This window comes from Bubalus kerabau, chromosome 15, assembly GCF_029407905.1.
Source record: "Bubalus kerabau isolate K-KA32 ecotype Philippines breed swamp buffalo chromosome 15, PCC_UOA_SB_1v2, whole genome shotgun sequence".
In the NCBI taxonomy this organism is placed as follows: Eukaryota; Metazoa; Chordata; class Mammalia; order Artiodactyla; family Bovidae; genus Bubalus; species Bubalus kerabau.
The window spans coordinates 79,921,259-79,948,766 of NC_073638.1; the positions used below are offsets into that span (position 1 = coordinate 79,921,259).

Here is a 27,508-nt window from a genome sequence, read left to right on the forward strand (position 1 = left end):
AAGGACCCTCCTGCTTAGAAAGATTGAACGCAGGAGAAGGAGACGTCAGAGCATGAGGTTGGTGTATGGCATCACTGGTGTGATGGACATGAGTTTGGGCAATCTCCTGGAGTTGGTGAGGGACAGGGAAGCCTGGTGTGCTGCAGCCTATGGGGTAGCAAAGAGTCGGACATGACTGAGTGACTGAACTTGAATTTATAGAGAAATTTATTTATCTAAATTTACTGATTTAGATAAATAAGATGCTGTGAGTTACTGAATTGCTAAGTGTTCTGAGTCTAAAGACTTTCTAGGGCTCATATATAAAAGCAACTTAACTGATGAGAACAGAGCAGGATCCTAAACTCTTCCACGTGATAAGAGAGCCTCTTAATTAATTCAGATGAATGATGAATTCAAATCATTTTATTACACTGAGCCTCCTAGAAACCACCATAAGTTTAATTTTAATACATGCTTTAGAGAAGTATAGTGAATAAAAGCAGAAGTATGTGCTTACATAAAACCACATGTATATGCACAAACACATGTAGACATTAGGAAATTTATTCTAATAGTTGGGAATAATGATAATCATTTGAATATTTTTATATATGCTATTCTTTCTCACTTGACTCTCTTTACTTGTCCTTAGAGTGTCCTAACTCATTCTAAGGTATGGTGCTATTTACTTAATTATATTTGTAATTCATCTCTTCCCCTCAAGAAAGGCAGATATTTTCCCCCTTTGGGTGCTAAAGTATATATAGCACATAGAAGTATGACCAGCCCTTAGAAGGCAATTTCTAAATATGTGCTGAACATTTCCATACTTTTTATTCTTTTTAGAGACACACAGAGAACAGTTTGAAGCCCATCACCTAAATTATATGATTCATATTGTACACAAGACTTAAGAGAAATAATTGCATATTCTTTTCCATGTACTTTGTAGGCCATGTTTTACACCTTTGTTCCTCAAACTGTAGATCAAGGGGTTTAGCATAGGGATAATGAGAGTGTAAAATATAGATGCCATTTTATCTGTGTCAAATGAATGGTGGGACTCTGGTTGCACATACATGAATATTAAAGCCCCATAGAACACTGTGACCACCGTCAGGTGAGACCCACAGGTAGAAAAAGCCTTTTGCCTGCCTTCAGCAGAGCTCATCCTAAGAATGGATGCAAGAATAAGAAGGTAAGATACAAGAACTATCAGAAGAGAGAAAATCAAATTAAAACCTGCTGAGATAAGAATAATCAGTCCAATTTCACTTGCATTTAAGCAGAGCAAAGATAACAAGGGAAGACTGTCACAGTAGAAATGTCTGATGACATTATAGCCACAGAATGATGAGTCAAATATCTTTACAGTGATAAGAAGAGACTCAAATATGCTATAGAAATATGGCATTGCCACCAGCACTTGACATACCATTTGTGACATGACCACTGGATAGAGCAGAGGGTTACAGATGGCCACATAGCAGGCATAGGACATTGCTGCCAGAATAAAAAGCTCACTAATAATGAACACGAGAAAGAAACTGAGCTGTGTAGCACAAAAGTAATAGGAGATTTTATTTTGATTCACCACAAAATTTACTAACATTTTTGGGCCCATGGTTGTTGAATAACCAAGATCGGTGAAAACCAGGTGCCTGAGACAGAAGTACATGGGTGTCTGCAGCCTGGAGTCCACCTTAGTGAGGATGACCATGCCAAAGTTGCCCACCACAGAGATCATGTAGATGATGAGGAAGAGCCCAAACAGTGGAGCCTGCAGCTCAGGGCGGTCTGTGATTCCCATAAGGATGAATTCACTCAGCACTGTTCCATTGTGTGGTTCCATCCAGGTTTATGAGGAAACCTATTCTGGGTAGACACAGCAGCAGAGTCAATAGATTTTGTGTAAAATATCTTCTTAGATGTGTTAGTATGCAGAACTGGTAAGTAAGATAAATTTAAATTTCCAGTTTAGAATATTTAAATGTAAGTCCATCTGTTGCACATTAAAATATACATAAATAGAGACAGAGATATGAAGGTAGATCAGCTATTCTCAATTAGAGTGATTTTACTCCCCAAAAGAATATTTTTCCACTGTCTGGAGACATTTTGGCTGCCATAACTGACAGTTGAAATGCTATTGGCTTGTAATGTTTATAGGCCAATTAAAGCATTCAATATCTTAACATATCATATACACAACCTGTAACAATATTGAGCCAGTAGTCACAATAATATCCGAGTTTACAAGCACTATAGTATAGGTATAGAAACATAGACAATTAGAGATATGTAAATATAGATAACGAAGCAAAACCGAGAAGCTAAACAATCATAAAACTTTAGGTATTATAATAATTATCATACTATTCCTTAAAGTTCTATCTTTATTCTTTATAAGACATAATCACAGAATGGCATTTAAAAAATGCATCTATCCTAGGATATAGTTCAGTTCAGTTCAGTTGCTCAGTTGTGTCCGACTCTTTGAGACCCCATGGACTGCAGCATATGAGGCTTTCCTGTCTATCACCAAGTCCTGGAGTTTACTCAAATTCATGCCCATTGAGTTGGTGATGCCATCCAGCCATCTCATTCTCTGTTGTCCCCTTCTCCTTCCACCTTCAGTCTTTCCCAGCATCAGGGTCTTTTCAAATGAGGCAGTTCTTTGCATCAGCTGGCCAAAGTATTGGAGATTCAACTTCAAGATCAGTCCTTCCAATGAATATTTGGGACTGATTTCCTTTAGGATTGACTGGTTGGATCTCCTTGCAGTCCAAGGGACTCTCAAGGGTCTTCTCTGACACCACAGCTCAAAAGCATCAATTCTTTGGCACTCAGCTTTCTTTATGGTCCAACTCTCTTATCCATACATGACTACTAGAAAAACCGTAGCCTTGACTAGATGGACCTTTGTTGGCAAAGTAATGTCTCTGCTTTTTAATATGCTGTCTAGCATATAATGCATATGCTAATTATACAATAAATTTCCAAACCAAAAATTCCCAAAATTCATATAACCCACTACTCAAACATAGTCTGTGAAAGATATTTTCCTTCAGGTGGTACTGACTTGAATTTAGCACACCTGACAGTTATGAATAAGTGTATGAATAAGAAATGCATAATGGACCACAGTGGGAATTAAATTTGTTCACATGGTGAGTCATACCAGAACATGCCTGACTATGTATAGGACATGTATGTCCATGTATAGAACATATATGCCTATAAATACAGTTTCTGCAGTGCCTTCATTTATGGTGAGAAGAGGGCAGCAGAGGATGAGATGGCTAGATATCATCACTAACTCAGTGAACATGAATTTGAGCAAACTCCAAGAGATAGTGAAGGAAAGGGAAGCATAGTATGCTGCAGTCCATGGGGTCACAAAGAGTCAGACAGGATTTAGTGACTGAACAAAAACAAAGGATTAATCTGGGTCAATAGTGTAAATTATCTAAAACTCTTTATTACCACATATAATGGAAAAGAGTGTGCACAGTTTTGAGGAAAGATACATGAAGAGTCAATAATTCAATGAGTCTATCTTACCTGGAAATAGTTCTCAAATGTCAAATACATAGTTTTGTTTTGTTTTGTTTTTAATGTTTATTTGTTTCTAATAGTGATAGCAACTTACCTGAAAGAGATTTTCTTCACCATATAAACATATTCTCTGGACTGTTGTTTTATGTCTCTGTCATGGCTATAGTGATGGGTAAGTGAAGAATTGGTCAAGTAGGATGTAATACATATAATTTATTTCAGTCCTCACCCCACCACCTATCCCATAACTAAATGTAGAATCTATGTCATAGAATTAAAGTGGAACTTGGCAAATGTCACTGAAATATTGTGGATATTGGTAGCATATTGTACCACATGCAATATTATTTTTACCTGTAATGAAGTTTCTGTGTTGACTTCTTGTATTTCTTACATGGCTTTGAGAACAATATATGGATTCCCTTACCTTTGAGACTCTCCCTGAGGAGATGTCAAGCACTTTGTTGATTAGCCCTAATGCCTAGGAGAATGCAACAAAATGTCTGGAGGTCTTTCAATAATTGTCAAGGACAATTTATATTCACCAGTGAGCAACTTTAATACTTACTTAACTCTTATTTTTCACTCTTAGTTAACTTCCCACTTTTAGCACGTGGGGCTTTTGATTCAAATGATGTATTAATACATTTAGTAAAGGCTCATTTCTACAATGGTCTGCTCAAAGGGGTGAACTGTCAAATTCAAGGGTAGAGAAATGTCAAAACTCATTTTTAATATATTATTTTTTTAATTAAAAGGATTTAAAATTACACATTAGGTAAATGTGACATGTTATTTCCTTGATTTAGTTGGTTTTGCTGTTTTTCTTCACTTCTGAGGCAGACATTAGTTGCTCATTTTTCTCATTTCATAGTTAGTTGCCATCTTCATTTATTTCATTCTGTCCAACTCCAATTCCTACTTCAATTTTCTTCCCCATCTATGAATATTTTATACTATGAGCTCAATATGTCTTATAATGTGTTCAGATCTTTGATTTATTTAACCAGCATACTTTTCAACATATATATCCTGCACATTTTCTGAGTTTATTATTTCATTACCCTTTGTATTGTAAATGGCACATGTATATGTATATATATACATGTGTGTTTACATAATCAATTGTATCTGACAATTTTTGACTGTATGGATTGTAGCCCACCTCTGTCCATGGGGTTTTCCTGGCGAGAATACTGGAGTGGGTTGCCATTTCCTCCTCCAGGGGATCTTCCCAACCCAGTGATCAAACCCACGTTTCCTGTGTCTCCTGCATTGCAGGCAGATTCTTTACCACTGTGCCACCTGGAAAGTCAAAAATATGCATATTTTGGTTCCTGCATGTTATGTATTATATCAATATATTCATGTATATATATATATATATATATATATATATATATATGCATTGACAAGATATTTGCTTGTTGAGTTTATTTCCTTTTATCTTGCTGAACTCACAATTGTGAGGGGATTCCTGAACTCACGTTTATGACAGGGTTCCTTGAAGTTTTCTGTTAGAAAACAGGTCCTTTGCAGTTATGAGAGAATCTAATTTCTTTCTTTTTCCACATTGTATGCCTTGTATGACATGTTTTATTAATTTCTGACATTTCTTGTTTGATCTGCTTTGTACAACTATAAATGAATCTTCATTTTAGAATGTTTTTGCAACTAAATTTTAGATTATCTTATCTTTTAAGTCTGGCGTCCTTTACTCTGCTTAATAACTTTGAGACTTGTCATATTTTTGTGTGTACCAATAATTTATTACTCTTTACAGAAGCATGGAATTCACTTGTCATGATTTACTTATTCATCCTCGGTGCAGGAACATTTAGATTGTTCCCAAGGTCAGACTAATATAAATAAAGCTTCTATTAACATTTGCATAGAAAAAAATCAGCTGCTCTTTCTCTTGGGTAAGTACAAGGCAGTGAAATGGATAAATATTATGTTAGAGTTTAGATATGTTTAAATTTTTAAGACAATTTTTTTTTGTATTTTTATTGAAGCATAATTTACTTACAATGCTGTGTTAGTTTTGGGTGTATAGCAAAGTGATTCAATCATAGGTAAACATTTTTTTTCATCTTTTTTTCCCTTAAAGGCTATTACAAAACGTTGAATATAGTTTTCTGTACTATACAATAGGTACTTATGGCAATTTATTTTATATATAGTGTGTGTTTATGTCAATCCCAGACTCCTAAACTGCTCCCTTTTTCCCCACTCAGGTAACCATTAGTTTCACTTCTATGTCTGAGGGTCTATCTCTATTCTATATAGAGTTTCAGTTGCAACACTTTCTTTCATGTTCCACATATAAGTGATATCAAACAACATTTGTCTTTCTCAGCCTGGCTGAGTATGAATATGATTGTCTCTAGATCCATCTATGTTGCTGCAAATGCCATTATTTCATCCACTGTTACTCATTTTTATGGCTGAGCATTATTACATTCTATAAACATATCACATTTTTTATCTGTTAGAGGACAAATAGGTTGCCTCCATGTTTTCACTATTGTAGATAGAGCTGCAGTGAACACTGCGGTGTATCTTTTTGAATTATTGTTTTCTCTGGTTACATGACCAGGAGTGGGATAACAGGATCATGTGAAAATTTTCACAGAACTAGAACAAGAAATTTTTAACTTTGTATAATAAAAAAGACTCTGAGGCGGTCCTAAGATGGTGGAGGAATAGGACGGGGAGACTACTTTCTCCCCCACAAATTCATCAAAAGAACATTTGAGTGCTGAGCAAATTCCACAGAACAACTTCTGAATGCTGGCAGAAGACATCAGGCACCCAGAAAAGCAACCCATTGTCTTCAAAAGGAGGTAGGACAAAATATAAAAGATAAAAAGAAAGACAAAAGAGGTAGGGATGGAGATCCATCCCGGGAAGGGAGTCTTAAAAAAGAGAGAAGTCATCCCAATGCACCAGCCCCGAGCATCCTGTATCATGCATCGAACCTAAACTGTTGATTCATTTCACATATGATATTATACATGTTTCAATGGTATGGAGAGGGAGGTGGAAGGGGGGGTTCAGGAGGGGGAATACGTGTACACCCATAGTGGATTCATGTTGATATATGGCAAAAGCGATACAATATTGTAAAGTAATTAGCCTCCAATTAAAATAAATAAATTTATATTTTAAAAAGAGAGAGAGAAGTTTACAAATACCAGAAAACACTCTCTCCAACGGGTCTGTGTTGAGCATTGGGATCTCAGAGGGCAAAATAACTGGGAGGAAAAATAAATAAATAATCAAACCCCACAGATTACATGCCCAACAGCAATTCTCAGTGGTGCAACATCCTTGATGCTTGCATCCCCCACTAGCATGTGGGGGAGGGACAGGGAGGAGCCAGGGGCAGTGCTTAGGATAAGGACCAAGCCTGAATGCCCTGAAGGCAATCTGAGGGAACCAGCTTGAGATAACAAACCAGACTGTGGGATAGCTATCCCACGATCCCACAAAAAGCCCTAACCACCACCAGTCAGGCTCACAGAACAAAGGACTGAGCAGAGCTAGCCAGCTGCAGACTGGTCCATCCCCCACTGGAGACAGACAGGCGAGGGCAGCCAGAGCCAGAAGGGGGCAATCGTGGCTCCAGAAAGGCATCCTATACCAACTGCAAGCAGACCTCGTTGCTAACCAAGGTTTCTTGGGATTTTGGACGGTCAACATCCGCCGGGAGGGTTGTAGCCAGAGATCAGCTTTCCAGAAGAGAGAAGGCACGCCCATTGTACACTCAGAAAACCGAGCAGCTGGGACCAGGGAGGGGGAAGTCACAACCTTCAACTGGGGGAGACTATGTGTGCCAAGGACCTGGTCACCTGAGCTGCTTGGACCTGGCATGGGCGCAAAACGCAGGCCCAACCAAGTCTGCACCTTTGTGGACTAACCGAGAACCTGAACCTGAGTGGCTTACACCTGGGAAGTGCATGCAAACCAGGGCCTGCATCAGACAGTTCCCAGGAGAGCAACCTAAAGTCTCAGCAGTGTAGACTGGGAAAGCACACACGCCATGAGCAGGGGCAAACCCAGTGTGGCTGAATCACTGTGAACACACACCAGTGATATTTGTTTGCAGTGTTCCTCCCTCCACTATGCACGACTGAACAAGCGAGCCTAAAAAAGAGTGACCACCACTGTGCCCCTTGTGTCAGGGCAGAAATCAGCATTGAAGAGACCAGCAAACAGAAGAAACTAACATAAACAGAGGGAACCACTTTGGAAGTGACAGGTGCAGTAGATTAAAACCCTGTAGTTAGCACCAACTACATAGGAAGGGGCCAAAGACTGTGAGAAGTACAAGCCAGACCAAGGAACTATCTGAAAATGAACTGACCCCACACTGTCTGCAACAGCTCCAGAGAAAGTCTTAGATATATTTTTACTATTATCATTTTCTTAATTAAAATTTATTTTATTTGTTATTTTTTGTCCCCATTACTCCTTTAATTTTCATTTTTGTAATCTTCTATTACCTTGCAAAAATAAAAAAGAAAAGAAAGACCCTATTTTTAAAACAAACTATATATATAATTTCTGTCACTTTTTTTTTTGTTTGTTTGTTTTTTGGGGTTTGTTTTGTTTTTGTTTCTGTTTTTAATATTGTATTTTTGAGAATCTAACCTCTACTCAAGATTTTTAATCTTTGCTTTTTGGTATTTGTTTTAAACTTTGTACCTTTAAGGGTATAAATCTTCAGTACTGATTTTTTACTTGGGAGTGAGATCACTGGCCTGATTGCTTTCTCCCCCTTTTGACTCTCCTTTTTCTCCACCAGGTAGCCTCTATCTCCCCCCTCCCCCTTTTCTTCTCTACCCAAGTCTGTGAATCTCTTTGTGTGTTCTGGGCTGTGGAGAACACTTAGGGAACTGATGACTGGCTGGATCTGTCGCTCTCCTTTTGATTCCCCCCTTTATCCTCCTGGCCACCTCTGTCTCCTTCCTCCCTCTTTTCTTCTCTGTGTGACTCCGTGAACAACTCTGAGGGATCCAGACTGTGAGAGCACATAAGGAAGTGATTACTGGCTAGCTTGCTGTCTCCCCTTTTGATTCCCCCTCTTCTCCACCTGGTAACCTCTATTTCCATCCACCCTCTTCTCTTCTCCATGAAACTTTGTGTACCTCTCTGGATGTCCCTCACTGTGGAGAAACTTTTCATCATTAACCTAGATGTTTGATCATTGGTGCTGTATAGATGGAGAAGTCTTGAGGCTACTGTAAGAATAAGACTGTAACCAGAGGCAGGAGGCTTAAGTCCAAATCCTGAGAACATCAGAGAACTCCTGAATCTAGGAAAAGTTAATCAATAGGAGCTCATCAAATGCCTCCATACCTACACTGAAACCAAGCACTACCCAAGGGCCAACAAGCTCCAGAGCAAGACATACCATGCAAATTCTCCAGAAACGTAGGAACATAACCCTGAGCCTCAATATACAGGCTGCCCAAAGTCACACCAAACCCACTGACATCTCAAAACTTATTACTGAACACTTCCTTGCACCCCAGAAAGAAGAAATCCAGCACCACCCACCATAACACCGACACAAGCTTCCCTAACCAGAAAACCTTGACAAGCCACACATCCAACCCCACCCACAGCCAGGAACCTCCATAATAAAAGGAACCACTAGCTGCCAGAATACAGAAAGGCCACCCCAAACACAGCAATATAAACAAGATGAAAAGGCAGAGAAATACCTAGCAGGTAAAGGAACAGGACAAATGCCCACTAAACCAAACAAAAGAGGTAGAGATAGGGAATCTACCTGATAAAGAATTCCGAATAATGATAGTGAAAATGATCCAAAATCTTGAAAACAAAATGGAATCACAGATACATAGCCTGGAGACAAGGATTGAGAAGATGCAAGAAAGGTTTAGCAAGGACCTAGAAGAAACAAAAAAGAGTCAATATATAATGAATAATGCAATAATTTAGATCAAAAGCACTCTGGAGGGAACCAACAGTAGAATAACGGAGGCAGAAGATAGGATAAGTGAGGTAGAAGATAGAATGGTAGAAATAAATGAAACAGAGAGGAAAAAAAGAAAAAAGAATTAAAAGAAACAAGGACAACCTCAGAGATCTCTGGGGACAATGTTAAATGCCTCAACATTCAAATCATAGGAGTCCCAAAAGAAGAAGACAAAAAGAAAGACCATGAGAAAATACTTGAGGAGATAATAGTTGAAAACTTCCCTAAAATGGGGTAGGAAATAGCCACCCAAGTCCAGAGAGTCCCAAACAGGATAAACCCAAGACAAAACACCCTAAGACATGTGTTAATCAAATAAACAAAGATCAAACACAAAGAAAAAATATTAAAAGCAGCAAGGGATAAACAAAAAATAGCACACAAGGGAATTCCAAAATGATAACAGCTGATCTTTCAAAAGAAACTCTTCAGACCAGAAGGAAATGGCAGAACATACTTAAAGTGATGAAAGAAAATAACCTACAGCCCAGATTACTGTACCCAGAAAGGATCTCATTCAAATATGAAGGAGAAATCAAAAGCTTTACAGACAAGCAAAAGATCAGAAAATTCAGCACCACCAAACCAGCTCTCAAACAAATGCTAAAGAATTGTCTCTAGACAGGAAACACAGAAAGGGTGTATAAAATCAAACCCAAAACAATAAAGTAAATGGCAACAAGATCATACTTATCAATAATTACCTTAAACGTAAATGGGTTGAATGCCCCAAAGTGAAAGTGAAGTCGCTCAATCGTGTACAACTCTTTGCTACCCCATGGACTGTAGCCTTCCATGGGATTTTCCAGGCAATAGTACTGGAATGGATTGCCATTTCCTTCTCCAGGGGATCTTCCCAACTCAGGGACTGAACCCGGGTCTCCCACATTGTAGACAGACGCTTGAATACCCCAACCAAAAGACAAAGACTGGCTGAATGGATACAAAAACAAAACCCCTATATATGTTGTCTACAAGAGACCCACCTTGAAACAAGGGACACATACAGACTGAAAGTGAAGGGCTGGAAAGATATTCCATGCAAATAGAGACCAAAAGAAAGCAGGAGTAGCAATACTTATATCAGATAAAATAGCCTTTAAAACAAAGGCTGTGAAAAGAGACAAAGATGGACACTACACAATGATCAAAGGATCAATTCAAGAAGAAGATATAACAATTATAAATATTTATGCACCCAACATAGTGAGTGGGTGAAGTTGCTCAGTCGTGTCCGACATTTGTGACCCCGTGGACTGGAGACTTTAATACCCCACTCACACCTATGGATAGATCAACTAAACAGAAAATTAACAAGGAAACACAAACTTTAAGCGATACAATAGACCAGTTAGACCTAATTGATATCTATAGGACATTTCACCCCAAAACAATGAATTTCACCTTTTTCTCAAGCATACATGGAACCTTCTCCAGGATAGATCACCTCCTGGGCCATAAATCTAGCCTTGGTAAATTAAAAAAATAAAAAAAATTGAAATTATGCATAGAAATGAATGAAAATGAAAACACAACAACCCAAAACCTATGGGACACTGTAAAAGCAGTACTAAGGGGAAGGTTTGTAGCAATACAGGCTTACCTCAAGAAACAAGAAAAATGTCAAATAAATAGCCGAACTCAACACCTAAAGCAACTTGAAAAAGAAGAAATGAAGAACCACAGGGTTAGTAGAAAGAAAGAAATCTTAAAAATTAGGGCAGACATAAATGCAAAAGAAACAAAAGAGACCATAGCAAAAATCAACAAAGCCAAAAGTTGGTTCTATGAGAAGATAAACAAAATTGATAAACCATTAGCCAGACTCATCAAGAAACAAAGGGAGAAAAAACAAATCAACAAAATTAGAAATTAAAATGGAGAGATCACAACGGACAACACAGAAATACAAAGGATCATAAGAGACTACTATCAGCAATTATATGCCAATCAAATGGACAACTTGGAAGAAATGGACAAATTCTTAGAAAAGTACAACTTTCCAAAACTGAACCAGGAAGAAATAGAAAATCTTAACAGATGCATCACAAGCATGGAAATTGAAACTGTAATCAGAAATATTCCAGCAAACAATAGCCCAGGTCCAGACGGCTTCACAGCTGAATTCTACCAAAAAGTTAGAGAAGAGCTAACACCTATCCTACTCAAACTCTTCCAGAAAATTGCAGAGGAAGGTAAACTTCCAAACTCATTCTATGAGGCCATTCTCATTCTCTCATTCTATGAGGCCTAATACCAAAACCTAACAAAGATGCCACAAAAAAAGAAAACTACAAGCCAATATCACTGATGAACATAGATGCAAACATTCTTAACAAAATTCTAGCAATCAGAATCCAACAATGCATTAAAAAGATCATACACCATGACCAAGTGGGCTTTATCCCAGGGATGCAAGGATTCTTCAATATCCACAAATCAATCAATGTAATACATCACATTAAAATATTTAAAAATAAAAGCCATATGATTATCTCAATAGATGCAGAAAAAGCCTTTGACAAAATTCAACATCCATTTATGATAAAAACTCTTCAGAAAGCAGGAATAGAAGGAACATACCTCAACATAATAAAAACTGTATATGACAAACCCACAGCAAACAATATCCTCAATGGTGAAAAATTGAAAGCATTTCCCCTAAAGCCAGGAACAAGACAAGGGTGCCCACTTTCACCACTACTATTCAACATGGTTTTGGAAGTTTTGGCCACAGCAATCAGAGCAGAAAAAGAAATAAAAGGAATCCAGATTGGAAAAGAAGAGGTAAAACTCTCACTGTTTGCAGATGACATGATCCTCTACATAGAAAACCCTAAAGACTCCACCAAAAAATTACTAGAGCTAATCAATGAATATAGTAAAGTTGCAGGATATAAAATCAATACACAGAAACCCCTTGCATTCCTATACACTAACAATGAGAAAACAGAAAGAGAAATTAAGGAAACAATTTCATTCATCATTGCAACAAAAAGAATAAAATATTTAGGAATATATCTACCTAAAGAAACTAAAGACCTATATATAGAAAACTATAAAACACTGGTGAAAGAAATCAAACAGGACACAAATAGATGGGGAAATATACCGTGTTCATGGATGGGAAGAATCAATATAGAGAAAATGAGTATACTACTCAAAGCAATCTATAGATTCAATGCAATCCCTATCAAGCTACCAACGGTATTTTTCACAGAACTAGAACAAATAATTTCACAATTTTTATGAAAATACAAAACCCCTCAAATAGCCAAAGTAATCTTGTGAAAGAAGAGTGGAACTGGAGGAATCAACCTGCCTGACTTCAGGCTTTACTACAAAGCCACAGTCATCAAGACAGTATGGTACTGGCACAAAGATAGAAATATAGATCAATGGAACAAAATAAAAAGCCCAGAGATAAACCCATGCACCTATGGACACCTTATCTTTGACAAAGGAGGCAAGAACATACAATTGAGAAAAGACAATCTTTTTAACAAGTGGTGCTGGGAAAATTGGTCAACCACTTGTAAAAGAATGAAACTAGAACAGTTTCTATCACCATACAAAAAAATAAACTCAAAATGGATGAAAGATCTAAATGTAAGACCAGAAACTATTAAACTCCTAGAGGAAAACATAGGCAAACACTCTCTGACATAAACCACAGCAGGATCCTCTATGACCCACCTCCCAGAGTATTGGAAATAAAAGCAAAACTAAACAAATGGGACCTTATTAAAATTAAAAGCTTCTGCACAATAAAGGAAACTATAAGCAAGGTGAAAAGACAGCCTTCAGAATGGGAGAAAATAATAGCAAACCAAGCAATGGATAAAGAATTCATCTCAAAAATATACAAGCAACTCCTGCAGCTCAATTTCAGAAAAATAAAAGACCAATCAAAAAGTGGGCCAAAGAACTAAACAGACATTTCTCCAAAGAAGACATACAGATGGCTAACAAACACATGAAAAGATGCTCAACATCACTCATTATCAGAGAAATGCAAATTAAAACCACAATGAAGTACCATTTCACACCAGTCAGAATAGCTGCTATCCAAAAGTCTACAAGCAATAAATGCTAGAGAGGGTGTGGAGAAAAGGGAACCCTCTTACACTGTTGGTGGGAATGCAAACTAGTACAGCCACTATGGAGAACAGTGTGGTGATTCCTTTAACAATTGGAAATAGAACTGCCATATGACCCAGCAATCCCACTGCTGGGCATACACACTGAGGAAACCAGAATCAAAAGAGACATGTGTACCCCAATGTTCATCTCAGCACTGTTTATAATAGCCAGGACATGGAAGCAACCTAGATGTCCATCAGCACAGGAATGGATAAGAAACATGTGGTACATATACACAATGGAATATTACTTAGCCATTAAAAAGAATACATTTGAATCAGTTCTAATGAGGTGGATGAAAGTGGAGCCTATTATACAGAGCCAGAAATAAAAACACTAATGCAGTATACTAATGCATATATATGGAATTTAGAAAGAAGGTAATGATAACCCTGTATGTGAGACAGCAAAAGAGACACTTTTTTGGACTCTGTGGAGAGGGCGAGGGTGGGATGATTTGGGGGAATGGCATTGAAACATGTAAAATATCATATGTGAAACGAATCACCAGTCGAGGTTTATTGCATGATACGGGGTGCTCGGGGCTGGTGCACTGGGATGACCCAGAGGGATGGGATGGGGAGGGAGTTTTGAGGGGTGTTCAGGATGGGGAGCACATGTACACTCATGGCAGATTCAAGTCAATGTATGGCAAAGCCAATACAATATTGTAAAGTCAAATAAATTAATTAATTAATTTAAGAAAATAAATAAAGGGGGGGGGTAAGACCCTGGATAAACAAAGTAACCCTGAGAAAGAAAAAAGGGAACTGAAGGAATCATAGTATCAGTCTTCAGAACATACTACAAAAACTACAGTAATAAAACAGTATGGTACAGACACAAAACCAGAAATATAGATCAAAGGAAAAGGATAGAAAACACAGAAGTAAACCTACATAGAATGGGGAGAAAATGGTTTCTTCATTAAATGCTGCTGTGAAAATTCGACAGGTGCATGTAAAAACATTTAAATAAAATTAGAGCATTTTTTAACACAATACACAAAAATAAACTCAAATAGGGTTAAACACCTAAATATAAGGCTGGATACTATACAACCATTAATGGAAAACATAGGCAGAACACTCATTGACAAATAAGTACAGTGATATCTTTTTGGATTCATCTAGATAACAGAAATAAAAATAACGAAAATAAAGTGAACGTTAACAAATGGGACCTAAAACTTTTAAAAACTTTTGCCCAAAAAATGAAACCATAGCCAAACAGAAAGACAACATACAGAATGAGGAGAAAATATTTGCAAACAATGCAACCAACAAAGGATTAATCTCCAAACCACACAAACAGCTTATAAGTTGTGTGTGTGTGTGTGTGTGTGTGAAGTTGCTTTAGCTGTGTCCAACTCTCTGCAACGCTATGAACTATAGTCCACCAGGTTCCTTTGTCCATAAGATCTCCAGATAAGAATCCTGGAGTCAGTTCTGTCACTCAGTCATATCCGACTGTTTGTGACCCATGGACTGCAGCATGCCAGGCTTCCCTGTCCATCACCAACTCCCAGAGCTTGCTCAAACTCATGTTCATCGAGTCGGTGATGCCATCCAACCATCTCATCCTCTGTCGTCCCCTTCTCCTCCCACGTTCAATCTTTCCCAGCATCAGGGTCTTTTCCAAAGAGTCAATTCTTTGCATCAGATGGCCAAAGTATTGGAGGTTCAGTTTCAGCATCAGTCCTTCCAATGAATATTCAGGACTGATTTTCTAGGGCTTCCCAAGGAAACCGGCCTGGGCTTCCCTGTGGCTCACCTGATAAAGAATCTGCCTGCATTTCAAGAGACCTGTGTTTGATCCCTGTGTTGGGAAGATCCCCTGGAGAAGAGAAAGGCTACCCAGTCCAGTATTTTGGCCTAGAGAATTCCATGGACTCTCTCTCTATATATATATCCCAATATAAATGGGCAGAAGATCTGATTAGGCATTTCTCAAAAAAGATATACAGATGGCCAATGGGCAATAAAATCATGCTCAACTTTGCTAATTATTAGAAAAAAAGCAAATCAAAACTAGAATGAGATACCATCTCACACACAGTCATCATTAAAATATCTACAAACAATAAATGCTGAAGAGGGTGTGGAGAAAAGAGAACCCTTCCACATTGTTGATAGAAATGAAATTGGTATGGTCAATACAAATAACAGTATGGCGGTTCCTCACAAAACTGAAAATAAAGCTACTATATGCTGCTTCAGAAAAAAAATGAATCTTAAATGTATTTAAAATATTTATACCATTTTATTTGCTACTAACAATGTATAAGTTTAGGTTCATCCAAATACTCACAAACTACTAGATATTCTAGCTGATATATAGTGTTATCTACTTAAAATCTAAATTGAAAGTATTCGATATGTAATGACACTGAGCTACTTTTTATGGTATGTAGCATTTCCCGATTTTTACATTTTTATGTTCTATGGAAAATAGAATATTTTCTGATATATTATGTATCAACTTAATAATGTGATTAAGTTTTAAATGAATGTAAAATATCCAAATCTGTAACTCAGTATTTTTGTTTTGTTTTGTTTTACAATCTGAGGGATAATCAAATGTATTCTAACATGTATTCTAGGAGTGGGATATTAGGTTATGTTTATTCACAGTTTACCTTCTCAAATTCATGTGCTGTTAGCATTCCTGTGTATTTCTGCTCATTATACATAAACTCATTTTTATGTTTATATATGAATAGATGAGACATATAAATACACATTTATTAATAATTCAAAATGACATATGAAATATAAGTAATAATTATCCTCCCTTAACTATTCTTATAAATTATTTTTATGCAAATTAGATTTGTTCATTGATTATTTTATTTCCTGATGATGTACATAGAAGGCAATCCAGTATCTCTATGATGCAAATAAATCTATTGAATGTTAAAAAGTAATTGAAGTAAGCAAAAAAGAAATTAGGAAAGTTAAAGAGAGTTATGTAAGAAGTATATTCAAAGGACATGACAGACTTATAGATTACAGAATTTTGCACTACACTTTCACCATTCAAATCATAGAATCATCTCATGCTGCTTTTTCCAAGTAAGATCATCAAATGCATATGTCATACAATGTCTCTTAATCAAAACATGATACACATTTTAACCAATTTGTGGAAAGTGAGCCAAATGAAAGAGAGGCAAGACCCTTATTTGTCATAGAGTAGACTTCATATGTAAGGAGACAAAAACAACTAGAATATGTTCATTTATTAATGTGTTCAGAACACTCAGTTTAACTGGTGCACAGAAGTCAATCTCTAAATATATGTTGAAATCATTTATCCTTGCATTTCCCTCTGAGAAAACTTATAACAAATTTCAATGTTCATAGCCTCATTCAAGGAACCACATAGCAAAATGAACTTAAGATATTATATAGTTTTTTCCATAGTCTATGAACAGCATATTTTACATCTTTGTTCCTCAAGCTGTAGATCAAGGGATTTAACATGGGGGTAATTAGTGTGTAAAATATAGATGCTACTTTATCAGCATCAAAGGAATGGCTGGACTCTGGTTGAACATACATAAATATCGAAGTCCCATAGAACACTGTAACCACGGTCAAGTGGGATCCACATGTAGAGAAAGCCCTGTGCCTTCCTTCATCAGAGTTCATCCTGAGAATAGCTGTAAGAATAAGCAGGTAAGACACAAGAACTATTAGCAGAGATGAAATTAAATTAAAACCTGCAAAGATCAGAATAATCAGTTCAATTTCACATGTATTTGAACAAACCAAAGATATCAAAGGGAGACAGTCACAGTAGAAATGTCTGATGACATTGTAGCCACAGAAGAATAAATTAAACATTTTTATAGTGATTAGAAGAGAGACAAATGTGCTATAGACATAGGAGATTGCCACCAGCATTGAGCATGCCCTTTTTGACATGATGACTATGTAGAGAAGAGCGGTCATAGGACATTGCTGCCAGAATAAAAAACTCACTAATAATGAACATAATGTAGAAAGCTCCCTGAATGGCACAAAAATTGTAAATGACTTTATTTTGATCCACAAGAAAATTAACCAACATTTTGGGTCCCACAGTTGTTGAATAACCGAGATCAGTAAGAGCCAGGTGCCTGAAAAAGAAGTACATGGGTGTCTGTAGCCTGGAGTCCACCTTAGTGAGGATGACCATGCCCAAGTTGCCCACCACTGAGGTCACGTAGATGATGAGGAAGAGTCCAAACAATGGAGCCTGCAGCTCAGGGCAGTCTGTGATTCCCATGAGGATGAATTCACTCAGCGCTGTTCAATTGAGCTTTTCCATCAAGGTTTATCAGAAGACCTATTCCAGATAAAGATATCAGCATAGTCAGTAGTTGTCATATAGTACCATCTGGTAGGGTTTAGTACCCAAAGCTAGTACAAATATGACAAATTTGAATTTCTAATTCATGATATTTTAAAATAATCTTAACTGCCACACTAAATACACATAACAATGATAGATAGATTATAGACAATCAGTGATGATAGAGATAGGGGTGGCAATAGAAATAAATCAGTGGTTTTTCAACTGGTGAAAAGCTGTCCTCCAAATAACCTTGATAATCTTTTGAGAGATTTGAATGCCGGAATTGCAGATATTGGAGGGAGGCTACTGCTGGCATGTAATGGTTAGAGTCTAGTGATGCTGCTGGAACAAACCACTCCCCCATCAGCATAAAAAACAAAAATTTACCAAACCCAAAATATCAATAGGGCCAAGATTCACAAAGACTTTTAAAGACAGATATAAATAGATACAAAAATATAGGAGGATGAAGAAAAAATAGTTAACACTTTATATATTAATTTTACAGATGATTATTGAACTTTGGAGAAGGCAATGGCACCCCACTCCAGTACTCTTGCCTGGAAAATCCCATGGACGGAGGAGCCTGGTAGGCTGCAGTCCATGGAGTCGCTAAGAGTCGGACACGACTGAGTGATTTCACTTTCACTTTTCCCTTTCACGCATTGGAGAAGGAAACGGCGGCTCACTCCAGTGTTCTTGCCTAGAGAATCCCAGGGACGGGGGAGCCAGGTGGGCTTCCGTCTATGGGGTCACACAGAGTCGGACATGACTGAAGCAACTTAGCAGCAGCAGCAGCATTAAACTTTTAGTATGTCATTTATATAATGATAACATAACTGGGGCATTCCAGGTGGCTCAGTTGTAAAGAATCTTTCTGCTAATGCAAGAGACATAGTTCGATCCTTGGGTTGAGAAGAACCCCTGGAGAAGAAAATGGCAACCCCCTCTAGTACTTTTGCCTGGTAAATCCTGAGGACAGAGGAGCCTTCTTGGGCTACAGTCCATGGGATTGCAAAAGATTCAGACATGACAGTGACTAAAAATCAATAATAACATAATTACATTATCACATAACAGTCCCTGATGGCGCATATAGTAAAGAATCTGCCTGCAATGTGGAAGACCTGGGTTCAATCCCTGGGTCAGGAGGATTCCATGGAGAAGGGAATGGTTACTCACTCTAGTGTTCTTGCCTGGAGAATTCCATGGACAGAACCTACAGTCTATGCAGCAGCAGAGTCAAACACAAGTGAACGACTAACACTAACTAACTAATATATGTTCAGTTCAGTTCAGTTCAGTCACTCAGTCATGTCCGACTCTTTGCGACCCCATGAATCACAGCACGCCAGGCCTCCCTGTCCATCACCAACTCCTGGAGTTCACTCAGACTCACGTCCATCGAGTCAGTGATGCCATCCAGCCATGTCATCCTTTGTCGTCCCTTCTCCTCCTGCCCCCAATCCCTCCTATCATCAGAGTCTTTTCCAATGAATCAACTCTTCGCATGAGGTGGCCAAAGTACTGGAGTTCAAGCTTTAGCATCATTCCTTCCAAAGAAATCCCAGGGCTGATCTCCTTCAGAATGGACTGGTTGGCTCTCCTTGCAGTCCAAGGGACTCTCAAGAGTCTCCTCCAACACCACAGTTCAAAAGCATCAATTCTTTGGCGCTCAGCCTTCTTCACAGTCCAACTCTCACGTCCATGCATGACCACAGGAAAAACTAGCCTTGACTAAACGGACCTTTGTTGGCAAAGTAATGTCTCTGCTTTTGAATATGCTATCTAGGTTAGTCATAATTTTCCTTCCAAGGAGTAAGTGTCTTTTAATTTCATGGCTGCAGTCACCATCTGAAGTGATTTTGGAGCCCAGAAAAACAAAGTCTGACACTGTTTCCCCATCTATTTCCCATGGAGTGATGGGACCAGATGCCATGATCTTCGTTTTCTGAATGTTGAGCTCTAAGCCAACTTTTTCACTCTCCACTTTCACTTTCATCAAGAGGCTTTTTAGTTCCTCTTCACTTTCTGCCATAAGGGTGGTGTCATGTGCATATCTGAGGTTATTGATACTTCTCCCAGCAATCTTGATTCCAGCTTGTGTTTCTTCCAGTCCAGCATTTCTCATGATGAACTCTACATAATAAAAACTGAACCCAAATTTTAATACTCTATGGAAACATTAAATCAGTTTATAGTAAAAGTAATGTGAGACCCTTTGTGAATGCAGATGGTGCAGGATGAAGCAATTAACACTGTTGATACAGGACATAAGCTTTCAAAAGGAAACTCTAACAGATTGTAGTAGAAACTACTTGTATATATCCTGGGAAATACTCCAGGAAATAGACATGGGTAGATAGAGTCAGCTATACATACAATTGTGGTATATGTAAAGGAATACTTTGAAAAAAATGATGTAACTAATCTTACTCTATTTTTCCATACTGGAAAAATCAACTCTTCCTTTTTTGCAGAGTTTCTGGGAAGATAGACGAGAATTAAATGTTTCAGTGTGTCAGTAGTATTTGGAAATATGCCTCAAATATCATGTATTTATTGTGTTTCTAGTGTGTTTGGGGGTTGATTATCTGATTATTATTTTTAAGACTATCCATTTTGAGAAAAATATATGTATTTGTTTCAGATTCTCCTGGTAACTTAACATGTTATATATCATAATACCACCATAAACCTGAATACTTAAGAGATTCCAAACTACCAAGAATGTTTTTTCATGTCAATGTAAAGTATAAATGCCCATCTTTGCTTATTAAAATATCAGAAAAAAATAAAATTTACAGATTTTTAAAAATTTGTATTAATTCCCTGGTAGCTCAGCTGGTAAATAATCCGCCTGCAATGTAGGAGTCCCTGGTTTGAATCCTGGGTCAGGAAAATCTGCTGGAGAAGGAGTAGGCTACCCACTCCTGTATTCTTGGGCTTCCTTGTGGCTCAGCTGGTAAAGAATCTGACTGAAATACAGGAGACTTGTGTTCAATCCCTGGGTTAGGAAGATCCCCTGGAGAAGGGAAAGGCTACACACTCCAGTACTCTGGTCTGGAGAATTCCATGGACTGTGTAGTCCATGGCGTCCCAAAGAGTCAGACATGACTGAGCGACTTTCACAGTTAATATTTCTGAGAAGAAAATAAGAAGAGCACAGAGACAATGACTGAATAAAATTTAGCTAGAAACTAATCACTTGCTGCTTCATGATTCTGCCATGATTTTCATTTTTATTCTTGACCCTTTAGTTAGGCTTCTTGTGTTATACTTTTCCTTTCTTATTTGTATAATTAGGCATTTATAAAAATATAAATATTACATAACATGGCACTGATGTTTCAAAGATGCTCATTAGTGTTTGTGAAAATACTTGTATAATTAGTCTGAAGAAAAAGTATTGACGTTCTATTCTGCTTATATATTAACAATAGCAAGGTGTACACAGAATTAAATCAGAAATCCTCTTATTTTGCTGTGGTTTATTATAGAATAAAAATATTACCTTGTTAGTATCTTCAGAACTATCTGGATATTGATAAAATATGACACTACATGAGCTATACTGCTTACCTGTCATGAAACCTCTGTCTTGGCTTCCTCGTGTGCTTCATGACATGCATAGTAAGAACAACTTATGCATTCTTTTCCATCCTCTGGGAGTCTCCCTGAGGAGAGGACAAGCAATTTCTTGCTTGCCCCTAAAGCATTTGAAAGCTCAACAGAAACAAGGGAGGGGGTATTTTCATTAGTGGTCCAGGACAATTTATATACACCAATGAGACAGAATATTTACAGGTATTTTTGTGTTCCATTTTACCTTTTACTCTTGAATAATTTTCTTCTTCACATGACATTAAAGTTTATTTTCTGTGTCTGTGTGGCTAGACTATGCTACCTATATGTTTAATAAAAAAAACAGTCAAGGTGTCTCTGCAGAGATACATTTTTAGATGTGATAAACTTTCAAAGCAGTAGACTTTGAGTACAGCTTATTTCCTTCCAAAATATGGTGAGATTTTTTCAATTAAGAGTGAGGAACCCCAAAGAAAAAGGAATTATTTTTCCAGATTGCCACAAAAAGTCTGCCTCGGTTTCCTGCATTTGTACTCAGCATCATCTAGTGCTGTCTGCCAGCCTGGCCCACAAATTGCTGCCTTACCAGCCCCCATTATAACATTGTACACTTTCTTAAATAAATCTATTTCTCTATCTGTCTATCATATATCTATATTATATTCCCTGAATACCCTAATACAACCATATAGGAATCTGGATTAATATATCTCATCCGTAAGACAAGCCTGTCAGTATTCCTCCAGCTCTCCAATAATCTCTCTAATGGATGACAAAATGTTGTGCTAAATTACTGTTCTATGGCATTATTTAAAATGTTTAAATGAAATACAAATAATAAATTGTGTGTGTGTATATATATATATATGAAGAATTTTGTATATATATTATTTCCTTTTTTTAACTCTATGCAGCAATCATGTCCGACTCTTTGCGACCCTATGGACCTTAGCCAGCTTTCCTCTGTCCACGGGATTCTCCAGGCAAGGATACTGGAGTGGATTTGCCTTTAACACATTTCAATATTTCTTGCTTTTCCATCATGTCCAATACCCTCTCCAGTTCTTCTTGTCTACCTTGACATATATTTTCATGTGTCTCATATAATCCATGCATTCTACTACAGTATAATTTGTTATTGAGCTGTAAATGTGCATTGTTGAATATAATTCAGTAGCTATTTGTGGTTTATCTATGCTGTAACTTTTCACTATTCATTAAACTAAAAATTCATGGATTTTTTTCTTTATTGATTCTTTTTTATGCCCAATTAATCTATGACCAAGTAGAAAATAACACTGCAATGAGGAAAAGATGGTTTCTTCAATAAATGCTGGTGGGGAAAATGGACAACTATGTGTAAAACAATGAAATTAAAACATTCTCTATCACTATACACAGTAGATTAAAGGTTGAAATGTAAGAGCAGATACTATAAAATGTTAGAAGAAAATACAGGCAGAGCACTCTTTGATATAAACCACAGCATCCATCTCCTAGAGTTATGGAAATATAGACTGCTCTTTCTTATCCCACATTGTCCTAGGCAGCCTTAAACTTGATTTAAAAAAAAAATTATGTTGAAGTAATTGTAGGGTCACAAGAAGGTTTCAAAAAGAGAACACAGAGAATTCTGTCCATTTTAGTTCTCCTAGCAGTAACAACTTGCATAAAACAGTACAATATCATAACCATGAAATTATCTTTGGTACAATCCACTGAATTTGTTCATATTTCACCAGACTTGCATGCACTAATTTGTGTATCTTCATTTATATAATCACATACCCTCCTCAATGTTATCATATGTGCACAGTTGCATAACCACACCATAGTCAGCACACAGACTTACTTCATCACCAGGAATATCATTCATGTCGTTTCTTCATAGTCACACCCATTTTCTCCTCTAATTCTTATCTTTAACCTAAATACTAAGCAGCTTTTCATCACTATAACTTTAACCATTGAAGAATATTTTATAAAGAAAATACCACGTTTAATCTTTCCCAATAGGTTGTGTTCATTAAGCATAATTCTCTTGAACCTGCATTCAGACTTTTTGTATATTAATGCCTGTGTCTATGGGGTTGCACAGAGTCAGACACGACTGAAGTGACTTAGCAGCAGCAGCAGCAGCCTGTTACTTTATTGCAGCTGAATATTATTACATGATGATACACCTTATTCACTCATTGAAAGACATATGGGTTGTTTCCAGTATTAAACTATGTGAAATGAGTAAATTTACCAACTCATTCGTCTTTGGTTTTGTTACTCAGCACTTTGTACTTTTCAGTATACTGATCTTGTCTATGTATTTATTTATTTTTTTGTTTCACCAAAACATTTCATTTTGCTCGGGTAATTTACATGCCTTCTTAGTTTCTACTCAATTATTTTACTATATTGATATTGGCGAGATTTAAATGGTATGTGTGTAAATTACTTTTTTAATGTGAAATATATTCTTTTCTCATTATGCATTACTATTTCCATATTTTGCTAGATTCAATTTGATACAATTTTATTTAGAATTTTTGAATATATGTTAAGACTGATACTGTTATTTTTTTCTTAAAATAACTTCTCTTGCACTTTTATAACAGGAAAACTTTCCAAGTAGAGTTAGGAAATATACCTTCTCTTTAGTTTTCTGAAAGCATTAGAAGCTATTTGTTTACTTCTTTAGCCCTAAACATTATGTAGAGTTTGCAATCAAGGCACCTGAATCAGATTTTGGAGTGGAGTTATTTTAACACAAATTTATGCTTGAGATCATCTTAATTCTTGATTTTTTAATAGTGTGTCTTAGTGTCCAAACAGATCAGTATATATATTTTTAAATTATATCCTTTCATATGGTTCTGGCCTAAGCACAAATTTCTATTTCAAAGAAATATTGGTGTTGGTAAAGTTTCCTTGTACTTTCCTTTTTATCTAATTTTATTCATTTAAAAATATTATTATATTATGCATTAAATTATATTTACATCAACAATGTCCATTCAAATTATTCAGTTGTGTATAAACTGCTATTTTTCAATGTTTGCATTCTATGAAAAATTAGCCAACTTCCTTAAATAACTGATATGTCTACTGAATATAACAAAGTAGCATAAAATAAATGAAATATATGGGATATTATATATACTTAGTCACAGCTAATTTTAAAATTCAGATATTAGAGACTATATCTTTCTTCATTATGAAAGTTATAGTGTTAGTTGCTCAGTCCTGTCTGATTCTTTGCGACCCCATGAACCATAATGCATCAGGCTCCTCTAAACCATGGGATTCTCCAGGCAAGAAAACTGGAATGGATTGATGTTCCCTTCTTCAGAGGATCTTCCTGACCCAGGGATTTAACCCAGGTCTCCTGTACTGCAGGCAGATTCTTTACCATCTGAGCTACAGGAAAGATCATGAGAGTTATAACTATTCATTTAAGATGTTTGGGGAAGAATATATAAACAAAAATATAAAATTAAGCATTTTAATAATATCAATAGCCATTACTATCTAATGTTATTTTACTGTATTTCTGTCAACATAATTTCCTAGAAACAAATATTTTTATTTTACTTATATGTGTATTGTTCATACTTTTTTCCTAATTAAAAATCAAGTGTAAAAATTTTTAGTAATATTTATTTTATATGTGTGTGTGTGTATATGTTAGTTGCTTAGTCATGTCTGACTCTTTGCAACCCCATAGACTATAGGCTACAAGACCTCTCCATCCATGGGATTCTCCAGGCAAGAACACTGGAATAGGTTGCCATTTCCTTCTCCAAAAGGAACTATAGAAAGAAAGAAAGTGAAGTCGCTCAGTCATATCTGACTCTTTGTGACTCCATGAACTATAGCCTACCAGGCTCCTCTATCCGTGGAATTTTCCAGGCAAGAGTACTGGAGTGGGCTGCCACTTCCTTCTCCATATTTTTATATGATATTATACATATTTCCTTGATTCTGGGTACGATTGAAGGGAAAAAGAAAAGAGGATGAGAAAGTAGTAGATGAGATGATTAGGTAGCATCTCTGACTCAATGGACATGAATTTGAGCAAAATCTGGGAGATAGCAGAGGACATAGGAGCCTGGTATGCTGCAGTGCATGGGGTTGCAAAGAGTTGGACATGATTTAGCAACTGAACAGCAAAAACAACATACACATAATTATTTTATTTCAATGAATGTTATTTATTGAAATTTAATTGACTACATAGAAAATTCTACTTCTTTGTTGGTGGACAAAGAAGTGAGTCCAGTCCCTCCTTGATGTAAAGAAAATGTCTTGAATGTTAAAAATACTAAAAGTAAGCAAAAAATGGGGGACTTTAGTGAGGGTTTGGAGGAAGGTAGTCCAGATATCATATGATATATATCAATTGTTACATTTCACTTTACACATTCGCTATAAATACAGCATAGACAAAATCATGAGACTGCCTCCTTTTTACTTCTTAAAAGAGAAATTGAGTTTGCTTTTAACACACCTTGTGGTAGAACATGAAGATTAAATGGAGTGAATGTGCTAACACAAAACACACACATGTACACAAACACAAATAGATACTTTAAAGTTTATTCCAAAGACTGACTATCCTAAAAGTAATTTCATTTTCCTTCTGTACCTACTGTTTTTCATCATTCCTACATAGCTTACTCTCCTTGACTGCTCTTATGGACTATTGTGTCCTAACTCATTCCATTGTACTCTAAAATTGATTTCATATTTTGATTATAATTCATCTCTTGTCAAAGATAGCAAATATTTTTCCTGTTTTTTCTTACACTAATAAATTTATATCACATAGAAGTGTGAATGGCACATAGAAGTTATTCTCTAAATATCTAAACTGTTGTGTCCATTTTCCCCTCTGAAAACACAAAACATGAGATATGAAGTCCTTAACCTAATTTGTAGAAATCACATTGACACTGATCATTAGGAAAACATGCTACCTAGTTTTCGCCACATCTTCTGTAGTGCATATTTTACATCTTTGTTTCCTAAGCTATAAATAAAAGGATTCAACATGGGAATAACAAGAGCATAAAATATAGATGCCACTTTATCAGTGTCAAAGGAATGACTGGACTTGGGTTTCACATACATAAATGTCAAAGTGCCATAGAACACTGTGACCACTGTGGGATCCACAGGTAGAAAAAGCCTTCCGCCTACCTTCAGCAGATTTCATCCTGAGAATAGCTGCAAGGATGAGCAGATAAGACACAAGAACTATCGCAAGGGTGAAAGTCAAATTAAAAGCTGAGAAAACCATTATTATAAGTTCAATTTCATGTGTGTTTAAGCAAAGCAAAGATAACAAAGGGAAATTGTCACAGTAGAAATGATTGATGACATTATAGCCACAGAAGAATGAATTAAAAAGCTTTATGGTGATCAACAGAGACACAAATGTGCTATAGACATAGGGGATTGCCACCAGCACTTTACACACCCTTTGTGACATGATGACTGTGCAGAGTAGAGGGTTACAAATGGCCACATAACGATCATAAGACATTGTCGCCAGAATAAAAAGTTCATTAATAATGAACATGATGAAAAAACCCATCTGTGTAGCACACAAATAATAAGAGATTTTATTCTGATCCACAACAAAATTTACAACATTTTGGGGCCCACAGCTGTTGAATAACCCAGATCAGTAAGAGCCAGGTGCCCGAGAAAGAAGTACATAGGTGTCTGTAGCCTGGAGTCCACCTTAGTGAGGATGACCATGCCCAAGTTGCCCACCACTGAGATCACGTAGATGATGAGGAAGAGCCCAAACAATGGAGCCTGCAGTTCAGGGCAGTCCATGATTCCCATGAGGATGAATTCACTCAGCACTGTTCTGTTGTGTTCTTCCAT

At 36.8% G+C, this 27,508-nt stretch overlaps 1 protein-coding gene and 2 pseudogenes across 1 annotated transcript; all 3 read right to left on the minus strand.

The window, feature by feature from the left end:
• Window positions 1-892: 892 nt before the first annotated feature.
• On the minus strand, window positions 893-1,834 carry LOC129628471 (olfactory receptor 8K3-like). The gene has a single exon (XM_055547909.1). The coding sequence runs from the start codon at window positions 1,832-1,834 to the stop codon at window positions 893-895; it is 942 nt and encodes a 313-aa protein (XP_055403884.1).
• A 15,230-nt stretch (window positions 1,835-17,064) lies between these two features.
• On the minus strand, window positions 17,065-18,007 carry LOC129627905 (olfactory receptor 8K3-like; annotated as a pseudogene).
• Window positions 18,008-26,572: 8,565 nt separating this feature from the next.
• Window positions 26,573-27,508, minus strand: LOC129628472 (olfactory receptor 8K3-like; annotated as a pseudogene).

Excerpts from the sequence above, each read along its gene's own strand:
- LOC129628471 (XM_055547909.1), bottom strand. The coding sequence starts at position 1,834 with ATGGAACCACACAATGGAACAGTGCTGAGTGAATTCATCCTTATGGGA.